General features: G+C 36.2%; 4 protein-coding genes across 4 annotated transcripts; 1 reads left to right on the top strand and 3 right to left on the bottom strand.

Annotated features, from left to right (window-relative positions):
• Window positions 1-1,348: 1,348 nt before the first annotated feature.
• Tsp_00620 (conserved hypothetical protein) lies at window positions 1,349-1,966 on the bottom strand. The gene is made up of 3 exons (XM_003376375.1): window positions 1,899-1,966; window positions 1,659-1,769; window positions 1,349-1,505 (listed from the first exon to the last, which is right to left on the bottom strand). Exons 1-3 carry the CDS (start codon window positions 1,964-1,966, stop codon window positions 1,349-1,351), a joined length of 336 nt encoding a protein of 111 aa, XP_003376423.1.
• A 609-nt stretch (window positions 1,967-2,575) lies between these two features.
• On the bottom strand, window positions 2,576-4,350 carry Tsp_00621 (putative cisplatin resistance-associated overexpressed protein). The gene is made up of 8 exons (XM_003376374.1): window positions 4,290-4,350; window positions 4,065-4,159; window positions 3,849-3,947; window positions 3,537-3,791; window positions 3,297-3,473; window positions 3,007-3,100; window positions 2,885-2,929; window positions 2,576-2,682 (listed from the first exon to the last, which is right to left on the bottom strand). The coding sequence occupies exons 1-8, from the start codon at window positions 4,348-4,350 to the stop codon at window positions 2,576-2,578; spliced, it is 933 nt and encodes a 310-aa protein (XP_003376422.1).
• A 1,142-nt stretch (window positions 4,351-5,492) lies between these two features.
• On the top strand, window positions 5,493-12,068 carry Tsp_00622 (domain protein, SNF2 family). The gene is made up of 9 exons (XM_003376373.1): window positions 5,493-5,508; window positions 6,513-8,152; window positions 8,257-9,327; window positions 9,384-9,739; window positions 9,803-10,295; window positions 10,381-10,752; window positions 10,834-11,235; window positions 11,307-11,841; window positions 11,950-12,068. The coding sequence occupies exons 1-9, from the start codon at window positions 5,493-5,495 to the stop codon at window positions 12,066-12,068; spliced, it is 5,004 nt and encodes a 1,667-aa protein (XP_003376421.1).
• Window positions 12,069-12,707: 639 nt separating this feature from the next.
• Tsp_00623 (putative tetratricopeptide repeat-containing domain protein) lies at window positions 12,708-13,860 on the bottom strand. The gene is made up of 5 exons (XM_003376372.1): window positions 13,792-13,860; window positions 13,411-13,701; window positions 13,131-13,349; window positions 12,910-13,065; window positions 12,708-12,845 (listed from the first exon to the last, which is right to left on the bottom strand). Exons 1-5 carry the CDS (start codon window positions 13,858-13,860, stop codon window positions 12,708-12,710), a joined length of 873 nt encoding a protein of 290 aa, XP_003376420.1.
• Window positions 13,861-14,730: the final 870 nt, after the last annotated feature.

Below are 14,730 nucleotides of genomic sequence, written 5' to 3'. Positions count from 1 at the left end.
ATATTTTACAGACGATGATAAAGTTTAAAAAAATAAAAATTCAAACTATAGAAAAAAGAACACTTACATTTAAGCCAACTACTGTTTAACGAAAAATACCAATATCAATAATCTGAAAAGCATCAAAATAACTTGCCTGAATGTTCTTTCACAGATATGCATGCACTGACTGACTGGTTTGAATGGAGATCTGCTAAGAAATATCGTAAATTTAAAACTGAGATTCACCACATACCACAAAATATAAAGCAAATATAACCAACTGTTGCAATCAAATACGTCCAAATTTAACACGATGCAAATTAAGAAAAACTGCACACAACTATTGTCAAAATAGTGGAACTCCTGTAATACACAGCAAAAGATATACATTGTTTTATTATAAATGTTTATTACATTCAAAGATTCAAAATGTAGATCAGGCAAAATATTAAAAAAATATTTTTTAAAATATTACTTCTTTCATAATGCATAATTTTTATGTATTTAAAATTGTATTTTGTATTTATGTATTTCTGTTTGCACGTTAATACTTTACTTTTAGAATATTTCCAAATTGCAATTTTCATGATATTTATATTTAAATGGCGCCATGAAACAAGCAAATTTTAAGTTTTAATTTAAAGTATGTTTTCAAATTCATACACCTTTTACAAACGCACATAATAAACCTGTTATAAGCAAAGAATAAATTGTTTTAAACACGTTTGATAAAACATTTAGAAAAGAGCTTTTACTACATACTGCATAACACTTGATGAAATGTGAATTTCAGTGGAACACTTATAATTATCAAATTATAAATTTTTAAAACAATACTTCCATATTAAAAATCATTTTTAATTTAAGAAAACTGCTTAATAATTCTGGATTGCATTTATATTCTTATTCACTTTTACAAAAAAGTAAATAAATTCAAAACACAATATTTATCCAAAAATAAATAAACAAACGAGTAAATTTTTTATAATGTTATAAAAATGCATGCGACATACTTTCAGCAAAGTTTGCTAGCGCTTATCTGAAGAAGCAGTGCGACTTGTATCATCCACTGAAATATAAACCATATCAATAATCAATAAATTCATTTTCAATTTACCAAACATTTATATAATAAGAACGTTGTAAAACAGTAAATATGAAATGAAATAAAATAAAAAATACAATACGAAGCCTTGGAAATTGTGCACAAACCAAAAGATGTTATCTGATGCCGATTTGCCTACAACATTATCATTATGTTCCACATTACTTCTAGCAACACATGCAACAATAAACCAAATATGAAAATCTTCTTATCAATATTATTGCTTTCGTTTTTTTGTGTTCTTTTGTTTGTTCAAGATGTTCATTCGTGTTTGCGACTTTTGTAGTCACGACTTCTTGAACGTTCCTCATTGGAACGACGACTGCCTCGATTTCTATCGTTGCTACGTGATCGACTACAACGACTACGATGACTACTACTTCGACATTCATCGTAAAAACGACTTCCACGGTCTCGTCTGCAAGAAAAATAAGAGAAACATTATTAATTTATTTTAATATAAATAATTCCATTATTTTTTTCCAAAATTGATGTTTATAAATGAAAGCAGATGGAAACTGATTCGTTTTTAGATGCAGAAATAAAATCATACTGCATCTGTTTCGCTTACCGATTCCGATACGGACATTTTTCTACATTGATGTAATAAAATATTTTTCGGCATAATGACCAACGTTTAAACGGAGATGATAAAAAATTTATAAATGCATGTAAATCAACTCTTAAATAATCAACGAAATATTTCAACTAAATTGTCGCAAAAGCACTTATTTAAATGCCTTTAAAACATTTAAACATCAACATCGACACAAATGCCATCGTCATCAATCACAATTTCTTACCAATTCACTTTTCACCATTATCATCATCATCATCATCAACAACAACATCACAGTAAGCATGTACACAGTTGTTCATTTCATTTGTCATTTTTGACAACAATTTTGCATATTATTTATGAGAGTACTCTTGATATCAGTATGTTACTTACGATTTATTTCAAGCCATATAACTAAATCGCTCCCAAGTTTTCTTCAGACTTTGATTTAAAAGAAGACAAAATTTTTTTATAATAAAAACAATCCATACTCATAATGATGATCTATCTCATTTCACTTTCCATTTATCTGTATCAATTTTTAGTTCTGAGCTCTTGGGTCTGAAATATGATTAAAAAAGTGCAACTACCTCACAGCTAACTACCTGTGCATGAAACCCCAACAGAGAGAAAACAAACTATTTAGCAAAAAATGTTTAAAAAAAAGAATGATATTTGAAATGCTGAGTAAAAAATAGAAATTAAAGCTTTAATCCAATTTCTATTTTGCATGCTAATATTCATTTCATGCAGAAACACTGCCTCACGTATGAAATATTCCTCACATTTTCTTAAATTTACTATTTAATGATATGATCAAAGTAAAACGGTGCTTTTCAACAAAAAAAGTTGCTTCAGAAAGGCTTACTGTAATAAATTAAGCAAAGAAAAGAATTGCCCATCAAAATAAAAGCGGTACTGCATTACATTTACAACCATCCAATCCAATGTTCTGCTTGCAGCAATACCAATCCAGCAAAAATGTACTTACTCAAAGAGCTGTGCATCCAAAAAAATACGTACCCGAATAATCGTTCTGCAAAGGCACATTCAAAAAATACCTGTCTCCAATCATACGATGATATAAAGAAGGTAGATAAACTGATTCTCGTCGACTGACTGTGGTAAAATCAGACTTAAAAATGCACAGCGTGGCAACATAACTACTACATTACTAATCAATCGACAATTCTCATAAATCAACTATAAAAAATTCCATGCAATGGTATTATACGTACCTACGGCCATCAATTGACCGATGATCACGACTTCGACTTCTGGATCTAAAAACATAATAAAATAAAGAAATTAACACAGAACTGGCACTGCACCACAACAAGAATGCGCTCGTTCACTTTACCTTCTTGAGTCCCTATCTCTGTTTGTATAATTTGAACTAGAACGATAATCATGGTATGAACGATCGTTATTTCGCCTGTCAGAATTACAACGCTCTGCACGACGATCTTTCACCATTTTCTAAACAAACAAACCGCATCACATAAAATATCAACCAATGAAAGCAACTGCGTTACAACTCACCAATAAAATATCAGGTTTTTAAAAATATTATTAAAAATAATAAATCCTTGCTCATTAAAACTAAATAAAAACTCTGTTCAACTGGCATTTCTGTTAGAAAAAACGTACCTGAAGAGCAGCATACTTTTCACGTAAAAAAACAAATCCCATATGCAATTTTCCACCAAAATGGTCTGCAAGCCGCCGATCATTATCATGTATACCCAAATATGCACTACACACTTCACAAACGCGCAATTTCTGTTGCTGGTAACTGCTTGGTGGCATTGAAGAACGAAATACTGACTAAAATTAGTGCACAGTATAATCACACATACCCAAGCGAACAAAATTATTACAAAAACATACATCTGCTTCCTGTTTCAATTTTCGCAGCTCTTCTACTTTTTCCATAAGTTTTAAACTTTCTTCCACTTTTCCTTCTTCTCCAAGTTTTTCCGCTTCTGCCAAAGTGATACCAATTTGTTCATTAAATTCTAACACTTTGTTCCCTTTTTCAGCCAAATCTTCCGTTAATTCCTCTTGAGTTTCAGCTAAGCGCTTTTTCGCACCTTCCATCCGTCTATCACAATCACGAAAAAATCTTTCCAAATGATCCAAAGCCTAATAAAATCACAAATCATTATGTCAGAAACTAAAAAAAACCAAAACTCATCTCACATCAACATCGTAGAAATAGTCCCTCTCGGTTGAAGCTTTCTCATAATCTGCTCGTAAAGCAGGATCGTGTACTCTACTACACATTCCCATGTCCATTCTCTGAAAAATATTCAACATTTTTATGTACATTAATAAATTTACTTTGAATTATACATTACATTACCACAACCTACAACATGTAAAAAGATCAGCGCCCAACAAAAAAATGAAACTTACTGTATTTGCTAAGACTTCGTGCGGGCAGCAGTTTAACAAATAGCTCCGACAAACTCTAGTGTCAGTAAACGGAAGTGTATTTTTACCTCCATCACCTATAACATAATTATAAAAGCATTAAAGTGTACAAAAAATATTTTAAAAACTAAAATTTCAGTATTAAATATTTCAAAAGCATACAGAACAAGGAAGACGTCATTTCAACAAAGACACAAAGCAGCTTACCGTCACGACTTGTGCCCATTAATTCATCGAGCATCTTGCGCATCTGTTCACTTGCAGTCATTTTTGATATTTATATACAGGTCCCAACGAAGAACTCAGTTGTAAACGAATAACTGAAAACACGCTGTCCAAAATTATCTATTAAATACATTCAAGTACGATTAGTCACACAATATTCATACTGTACTATGCTACCACGCTGCATCCTTGAATGAAAAATAAATATTTGTTGAGACAGTGTTAATAATAATGAAAAAAGTTGAATATAGTACGATTAATTAATATTATTTAATAATTTAAATATCTTAGTGCAATTTAATTAAAATATAATTTTTCAGTTTTTATTACTGCATCCACTATCGTAATACTTTTCCTTATTTTCATCATAACTTTGTTTTATATCCAAAATTGATTTATGCTAATGATTTATTTGAATTTGTAATTCATAAATTGCAATGAAGTAACTTCAAAACTTTAATTTTGAAAATTTCACATTACTGTCAGTTAAATAAAATTCGGCTAAATTTTGTTAATTTTATTGTATTAAGGTCACATTGATTGTAATAAATAAATTTTGTAAATTAATTATAAATTCAGTTTTGTTTGAGATAAGTATTATAATATTTACAGTTGAATTAAAAACCTTTATAGGTTACTCATTCATAAAATTAAACTTGATTTTTATATAAGATGTACTAATTTTTTGTTTCTTTTTATCTATTTTTGCTAAATTAATTTTGTATATTAAAAAAATTGGGTATAATCTTAAAAACAATTATTTTGAAACTTACTTGGTAATGTTATGCTTTTAATAATATGAATAATAATAATCATAATGTTAGGCACTGATTACCGTTAATTTTGCATTTATATATGTTTGTTTTTTATTTATTAATGCTAAACTTTCATAAAATTCATTTTATGAATATTTTATATCTGTTTGTTAATTATTGTAAATTGTTCTTACATGTCATTTGTTTTGTGGTACTGCTGACGCATGATTTAATAGCCAGAGGATCTGTTTAGTATATGGTGAAAATTTAATTGTGTCACTGAAATGCTGCCTGAAAAAAATTTATATAAATTACTGTTTTGTCTTAATAATGTGTGGTAGGTTTGTGCGAGCTGACGTTACGTTTACGCAAAATACCCGCGCTACTGTAAGCATTATTTTGTTTCATTTTATTCTGTTTTTTTTCAAGAATGGCTATAAATGATGGTTATGCTTAATTATGTCGAGGTTATTCGAACGATTTTGTTGTCGTGATGTTTGCTGGGTGACGTAGTTACTATTCAGTGAAATGACATGTTGAATCCAGTTATTTTTCACTTTATAAAATGTGGCAATGAAAATTTATTTACTTAGTGAATTGTGTGTTTGCATTTTAATTTCAGTGACGTTTATTTGTGTAACCTGTTCTATTTATGCTACCTCTTCTACATATTTTATTAAAGAAATCCAGTTTCATATTTTTGAGCCGTTGATTCTTTTACAATGTATTTTTGTAAATTGTTTTCAAAAATGCCGCACTAGCTGATTTTTTTTTTAATTTTCTAAGGCAAATATACATGTGAGGTTGTAAAGGTTTATAGAATTTCTACACTTTATGAAGGGAATTGTAAATAGTAAAAGTATATTAAAATTCATAAAGATTTTTGAATTACCTTATCGTGTTTGTTATTGAAATATTGTTTTATCCATATAAGTTTCAGGTAATGTATTTTAAATTTAAATCAAATCTTGTAATATCTTATGATCAGTAAGTATGTTCAAATATTACTATTGTTAATGATAATTGTCGTACAAATTTCCCACTTGTAGAATGCTTCGATTGTTATAAAATTATGCACGGTAAAAGTGATCGATTTGATTTTCACATCGATTCTACAGTATGGTAGTATTGATTTGTTAATGAAAAGTAAGGTTAGTTTCATAGTGACAGATAAGTTTATATTTTCAATTTTATTGGCGCCTGTGATATTTTAATTTTTGACGTTGTTATGATTTTTGAAAAGAATATGAAAAATATTTTTTTTCAATCGAAAAATTCCGAATAATAAATAATTAATGATCGCGACAACTTTCAATATATTACCTCCATCGCATGTTTAAATTGAAATGTTGTTTTTATTTTTCTTCTGTAAATTTTACATTTAGGTGCTAGTAGAAAGTACAAAATATGGGAGACGAAGAATCGCAGAGTAGGGTTGAAAAATTGTTAGCTTTGTTGAAGTGTAAAAATGAAGTAGTGCGTGAACTCGCGTGTGCGAATCTTGGAGACGCTTGTGTGAACGATGCAGCCGTTTTCGAATCACTTCTGAAACGTATTCACGAGTTGCTGGTTGGCAAGCAGTGGGATGTGCGTGAAAGTGCCGCGCAGGCGATTCGTCAGTTGGCCAGAGTTTCGTTGGGCAAGTGGAGTGGTTCAGCTTCACCAGCTGCAGCCAGTATGCTTATTAACAATAAGTTCAAGTTCGATTTGAAGAATACACTGGCCCAGGGTTGTGCGCTTCTTTCTTGCGACGAAAGCGAGTACAATTGCGAAATTAGGGAAAGCCAAGACCAGCAGATGCGCATAGTGAAGCAGCAGTTGATGATTGGCGACGCAGTGGGCGAGTTGAACGTGTCGGAATTTTTGTCGACTTCTGATTTTGAAATCACCTCTCCGAGCGTGGAAAATGCCGACGCTGTTGCCATTGTGAAGAAGCCAAAGTTGGATTTGGATCCCGTAGATGAACGGCTAGTGTTCAGCTGTGCCGATGAAGAGGGCCGGTTGTTTTTGTCGATCGTGTGTCGATTTTGTGAAACACTGTGCTCCGATTTGTACAAGCCGGATTGGACCGTTCGTCACGGGGCTGCTTTGGGTTTGAGGCAACTGTTGACCGTGGTTCCATTTTCTCCGTTCCACCGGAACATCTTGAAGCACATGTTTGTCGTTCTGGCGTTGGATCGGTTCAGCGATTTTGTCGGCAGTCAGGTTGTCGCTCCGGTCAGGGAGACCATTTGTCAAGCTGTGGGTGTTGTGACCAGCCAGGCACCGGTCGAAATGCGAGTCGAATTTTTCGACGTCGTTTTGCAATTTTTGCAACTGGACACTGGTCACGAGTGGAGTTGTCGTTACGCCGGTCTTCTGGCCGCCAAATACATGCTGATCGCTTATTATGGCAACGGTGGTGGAGAGGAGCGGCGGTCGGTTCCGGAGAAATTCATTCGGGCTCTGTTGGACTGTCTGAACGACGACAACGAAGATGTGGTGATCGCGGCCGCGGAAGCGATATCCGGCGTGGTGGAAAAGCTGCTCGAGACGGCTCCTGTGTTCAGCTCAGATTTGGTCAGCAGGTGCCAATCTCGACTTGGCAACTACATCAACGACGACAGCAACGCATCTCTGAAAGGCTTGTTGCACATTTTGCACTGTTGTCCAACTTTTCGCGTCGATTTGCTGTCGTTGGCCGTTTACAACTCGTTTCTCGACCACAGCATTGCTGATATTCGTCGCTTGTACTTGTCGTTGGCGGTGAAAAGTGTGGAAATGACCCCGGCCACGGTGTTGGCGGACAATGCGGTCCGAATTTTGGGCGCCTTTTTGCCGTCGCTGTTCACGAAAGCTTTGGTTGAACCGGACGAACAAGTGTTCGCGGTGCTTCGGCAATTTTGGTGTTCATTGGTCGAAAAAATGGACCCAATTCTGCTGCTGAAAATCGTCTCTTCGATGCTCAGCTATTGGATGGCAATGCTGATGGTTCCGTGGACGAATCCAATGCTGCCCAAAGAATATGTCGGCAGCAAGCGGTGCGTGTTTCTCGGCGGCGACGGGGTGTTGGCTCTTCCGCTCAAAGAACGTCGTCGTGTTGTGTTGCAGGTATGGACGTCGGTGGGTGAAAACAAAAAAATCAAAAAAAAAAACATAAAATTTCCTGGCAACGTTAAATCCACTAATTTGTTCGTTCGTTCGTTTGATTCTAGGTTAAGCGTCGTGCTGCCGGCTTGTTAGCTGTACTGTTGAAGTGTATTTCACGGGTTCGAGGCGACGAGCAGTCGCAAGAGCTTTGTCAAAGCGTTCCATTGTTGTTCCAGTTTTATTTGGAATCGAATTCCGTTGACCAACAGTCGGCAGCTTGTTTGACACTGTGCGAATGGGCAGCCGTGGATGAAGAATTTGGACAATTTTCCAACGCCAGTTTGAGGGAAAAGTTGCATATGCTTGCTGAAACCGAGCTGATCGTCTACGACGAAACTGTTGGCAAATTGACTCAGCTCAATTCATTGTGTTCAGAATTGGAAAGTCTGGTCGGAGAAGGAGGCGAATCACGGCCAGAATCTTCTCCTCCAATGATCCAATCGACCATGGTTGCTTTTTCGCCGGCCGAAGCTGTTCAACGTTGTCTCAGTCTGATGGCAACTTTGGGTCAGTTGGTTCCGGTCGATTCGGACCTGCGGATTCGAGGCGAAAGTTTGCAAGAGCAGATCTTGTCCATCGCCACCGACTTGCAGAGCACGTTGCAAGAAGTGAAAGTGTTGACTTGCTGCGCTGGAGTGCTGTTCGGCCAACTGCCGCCGCGGTTGAATCCGTTGATCAAACCGCTGATGGAATATGTACGCCAGTCAGATGACGGATGTTTGTTGGTCGACCAGGTTGCTTGTTGTTTGTCGTTGTTGTTGTCGCTTTGCAAAGACCGACTGCCGGCTCCGAATGGGAAAATTGTCAAAAATTTGACCACACTGCTCGGTGCCGACAAGCGGCTTCGTGCCCACCGCGCCGACGGTACTTGTCGAGGCTGTTGTATTTTGAGTAGAACAATTATTGGACGGGATGTTGGCCAACAGCAGTTGGAACAATGGCAAGAGGAACAGGCTCTGGATATGCAGGCCGCTGCCAACGCGTCGAAAGTGCTCGTTCGTATTGTCAACGATCACCAGCATCGACTGGCCGAAATGTCGACACCGCTTTACGATATTCTATTCAATCCCATGCAGCAGCAGCAGCAACAACAGGACCAAACCGACACTTCGGTTCAATTGTTAACTGCACTTTTGGTAATTTTTCATCTGTTCATGATTTGTTATATATTATATTTTTTTCCATTTTTCAGACAATAAAAACCGTCTATGGATGTTTGGAACAGAATATTCGTCGAGATTTGTGCCAAAGAACGGTACCAGTGTGCTGTGAATTGTTGGCGTCGAATTGTTGCGTGCTCCGGCAGGCGGTTTGCAACTGTTTGACAGTATTCGCAGAGTCAGATTTAGTTTTGACGTTGAATTTACTGTTGCCGAACATCTTGCCCAAGTTGGAAAAAGCTCGAGAAGGATTATTGGAAGCTTGTCTTGGACCGGTCGAAGTGATCTATTGCCTGGTCCAAAGTGTGGGCCACCAGTTGAACGGGGTGATTCGCATTTTGGCTTCTGCAATTTTGCCGAAGATGATGGTTTCACACCGTACGATCAGGTTTGGAAAAATAAATTTTATTTTATTCTGTTGGAATTAAAATATTTTTGAAATTCATTTCAGGGAATGTGCGTGCGATTGTTTCGGTTCATTGGTGCAATTGATGCCGTTGGAAGGCGGTGAAGGGGCATTGCAGGGTCTTTGTCCAGAATTGATCGCCTTGCAAAAAGAGCGGTGTCAGTTTTTTTCTCTTCTGTGCAATCCAACGGCTTTACCACTGGTGAAATTGCCGTCGATTCTCGAAGGCGAACTGAGACCGTATCAAAAAGAAGGTGTGACATGGTTGACTTTTTTGAAAAATTATTCCCTGCACGGAATTTTGTCGGACGAGATGGGTTTGGGCAAAACATTGCAGACGTTGTGCATTTTGTACATGGCTCAGCGGATGAGCAGCAACAACAACAACAACGAGGAGAAGGTGAATTCGACAAACAACGTGTCTTTGATACTTTGTCCGAAAACGTTGGTGAAGCACTGGGTAGCGGAAGCGAACAAATTTTTCGGCCATTGCACGGCCGATTTCTACGTCACTACGTTGGACTTTGACAATGTGGAGGTGAGTTTTGAAAATTAATATTTTTTTAAAATAATAACCTCTTGATTTAAAACTGTTAATTATCATATGGAAAGATTTTCTGCAGGAATTGGAAAAATGCAACGTACTTGTTGCTTCGTACGAAAGTTTGAGACGTGAAAATGAACTACTGTTTGACAAGCATTGGTTCTATTGTATTCTTGATGAAGGACATGTGATTCGTAATCACAAAACGCAACTTTTTAAAGCTGCTTTGCAAATCCACGCAGAACATCGATTGATACTGACCGGCACGCCGGTTCAGAACAGTGTCGGCGAATTGTGGTCACTGTTCGAATTTCTAATGCCGGGCTATTTGGGCACGTTGCAACAATTTCAACAGCGTTATTTGAAACCAATATGCCAAAGTCGAGATTCCAAAGCAACGTCAGCCGAAGCGCATGCTGGGAAAAAAGCGCTCGAAGATCTCCACAAGCAGGTGAATTATTATTTGATGAATCGATTGATTCACTTTTAAAAAGATATATATATATATTTGTTTTTTTTTCTCTTTTCACAGGTGCTGCCGTTTATTTTGAGAAGAAAAAAGGTGGATGTTTGTCGTGATTTGCCGCCGAAAATTATACAAGATTATTACTGTTCTCTGTCACCAGTGCAACAAGAATTGTACCAAGCGTATTCGGATGAAGTACAAGAGAAAGTTGCATCGGCTGCTGTTGGAAGAGAATCGAGAAAAGGGATCACATTTTCCATTCTCACCTATTTGAGAAAATTGTGCAGTCATCCACTTTTGGTCACCGACAGCGAACCTGACCTCATGCAGTCGACTTTGGACAAGCTCCATTTGAACGATGTTCAACAATTGAACGATATCAGCTATTCTGGCAAAATGCAAGCACTGAAGCAACTTTTGTCCGAATGTAGCATCGGCAGTTCAAATTTGGCAGACTGTGATGCAGTGGTAGATTTATTTTTTGTTTATCTGTATACTGTTTTTTTATGTTTTTATCCATTTTAAAAAATATTTTTCAGCAATCCAATGGAATAAGTGCACACCGAGCGTTGATATTTTGTCAGTACAAAAGTGCGTTGAATTTGTTGTGCACTTTCTTCACCCGAGGATACTTTGGCAAGGGTATATCGTTTTTGAAAATGGACGGTTCAGTGGAACCGGAACGTCGACAAGAGCTGGCGCAGCAGTTCAATTCAGATCCGTCGATCGATTTGTTAATTTTGACCACACAAATTGGCGGTTTGGGATTGAATTTGACCGGGGCGGATGTGGTGATATTTTTCGACCACGACTGGAATCCGTGTCGGGATATTCAGGCGATGGACCGAGCCCACCGTATTGGTCAAACGAGAACTGTGAACGTTTACCGGCTGATCAGCCAAGGGACTTTGGAAGAGAAAATTATGCGATTTCAGAAGTTCAAAAATTTCATGGCCGACACGGTGATCGGCGACGAGAACAAATCCCTACTATCCATGGCTCCGGATCAGTTGATCGATCTGTTAACACTGGACAGAGGGGCAGAGTCGACGGCATGTCGAATATCATCAAATGGTAATCAAATACAAATACCACCACCACAACCACAACCAGCAGCAGCAGCAGCAGCAGCAGCAGCTATTCCTGCGGATAATGGTGGTCGTGGTCGACGCAGCATGGCAGGAAAGGATCGCCTGACCGCGTCAACAGGTGGTACCACGGATGATTTGGAATCGACTAAAAAACAATACGACAAAGCATTCAATGCAGCTGCATTTAGCAAATCTCTTCAACAAGGCTGAATGAAATTTCGTTTCGTAAAAATGCCCATTTATTTATACCCATATTTATATCAAAAAAACCTACTTGCCTGTGTATTTTGTTCGATCATCTTTTCCTGTTTGTTTTTTTTTAGTATATTATATATTTTTGTTTGTTTGTTTGTTTATTTGTTGAATGTTTTGTTTTCTTTTTTTTCATACATGTGCCATTTAAGAACATTAGTTTTGTTTGGCGTGGAGAAAAATGTTCCAACAGTGGTTAGTCTTTTTTTTCTGCTCGAATGCTGAACAGCAACAGCTGCTGCTATTACTACTATTTTAGGCCAGCTGATAGGAATAATATAAATTTACAACCACGCAGTGTTGAATGAATGAATATTGAACGTGCTCGTGTTGTCCACGTGCACCAAGTTGAATTTGTTTCGATATTAATAAAATAATAAATTTTGTTTTCATGTAAAGTAATACAAAAAATATTGGTAGATATTTTCTTCAATTTTCTACAATTCGATACATATACATACATACATACGTATTTATTAAAAGCTAGCTGTAAAAAGAACATAGCAATCAATCTTTCACCGTAACTAAGGTGCACCAAGTTGAGAAGAAAAAGCAATTAACACACTGTGCAGACAAAATACAGTTCTTCTTTTAAATTCAGCACTGTGTAGAAAAATTCGATTCCAAAAAATGCTTTGCCTCTTCGTGACCACACGAAGCCGCTTCTTTCCACAAATTCAACGCACCCTGATTATCACCGGATTTGAACAGCAATGCGCCCAAATAAGTTTTGGCCTGATAAATAGTCGAATAATTAATTGTTAACAATAAATATGGAATAAAATGAAATAAAATTCACCTCAACAACCCCCGATTCGGCTGCTCTGTTCATATAAGCTAATCCCAATTCAGCGTTGCATTTCAAGCCAGCCAAACCTTTCAAATAGACTACACCGAGTTGATACATTGCCAAACCGTTGCCTCTTTCGGCGGCAGAATTCCAAAATTTCACTGCCTTAACAGTAAGTGGATATTTTTTAATGGAAAAACAAATGCAGAAATGGAGCAAAAAAAATGAACCTTTTCATCCGACTGAACACAACCGTATCCTTTGTAATAACACAAGCCGACGTTGTACAACGCTTTGGAATAATTGTACTTGCAAGACTTTAACAAGTAATCCAACGCTTTTTCGTACAAATTCACATGCAACAAGTCGAGACCGATCAAATAATAAAGTCTGGCTTCGAGTTCTTTGTTCAAGCAATCACTGCATTCACTGATCAAACGATCGATGTTCTAAATTCCAAAAAAAATGCTTCAAATCCAAATGCATACAGAAACAATGCTTTTCGATTACGAGGAAATTCGTATCGGTTTGTACAGCTGCGTCGTGAACAATGCAACGTAACTGTGGAAAGTTGTCGGATGAAGATGATGCATTGTTGTTGGGATGCTTCAATTCAACATTGTTTGCCAAAGACAGAGGTAAAACACGATGAGCAATTGTACGACTTGAACACAAAATGGTGTTCAACAAATTGTACAAATTTTCTTTGACAAAACAAAAGCAAACGAAATGCTGATTCCGACGTGACCGATACACCTCGATGTATTGGCTGAGCTGATAGCCAAGCAACAGAACCGCATACTATATACAAGAAGAAGTTTTGAAGCAGTAAAAAAATGAAAAAAAAAGAATAGATAAATTTTATTACTTTAGAAAGAGTTCTGGGAAAACAATTGCTACTGGCACCGTCGCAGTGCTTTTCTTTTGCAGAAGATCCATTGCCAGAGTTGACTTTTTCATTGAAAAAACGAAAACAATAATTGGAATAAAAATGATTTGCCGTGACAATGCTGCAATGTTCACTGGAGAACAAAGAAAGAGAGAAGAAGAGATTTTTATTACAATAAACCGTTTTCACAAGGTGCTTACTTTCTTAAGCAGATTGCGTTCTCGTCGTTCTCTCTGCAAAACAGCGCTGACGAACGAACAGATGGAAAACGTTGACCTGACGGTTGAAAATTCAATTAAAATTACCACGAACGAATTAACAAATTTAAAAATGCAACAAATTAAATTTAAAACAACAAACTTTAATAATAATTTGCATCATCTTCACATACAATTAAACACCTTGAACAGCATTTCAAGAGATAAAAACATTAAATCTGCTTTTTTGGGGGTTTAATACGGAAAAATTAAGAAACAACTTACATTTCGGTAACAAGCTAGACAGCTTAAACATGGCACTTCTGGTGGCAAAAGGATGGAAATTGCCCTTAAAAAGATGAAACTTCATGCAACACCGAAAAAATTCATAACATTTCATTAAAATGCATTATTAAATTCGCACAAAACACTTTTACAATCAATTCAAAGAAGAAAATTCAACTTTTAAAAATGTAAAGAAAAAAAGAAAACTAATCTCCAAATTATCAACCATAAAATCATCAATTATAAAAGATAGACCAGCATGATTTTAACTTTCTTCTTGTCAGTGTGAAAACAACATTAATTTGAAAATAACTGATTCGCGTTTGCTTTTTTATGTCATAAATGAAATTAATTGTTTGTTTTAAAGCAATTATTTCTACATTCAAAGCAACTTAATGAAGCTCATAATCTTAATACAGTAAAATTAAAATAAGGTAGAATATCTTAATTTTAAATGAA

Source organism: Trichinella spiralis, assembly GCF_000181795.1.
Source record: "Trichinella spiralis strain ISS 195 chromosome Unknown Scfld4, whole genome shotgun sequence".
Classification (NCBI taxonomy): Eukaryota; Metazoa; Nematoda; class Enoplea; order Trichinellida; family Trichinellidae; genus Trichinella; species Trichinella spiralis.
This window is presented reverse-complemented; position numbering and strand designations above follow the sequence as displayed.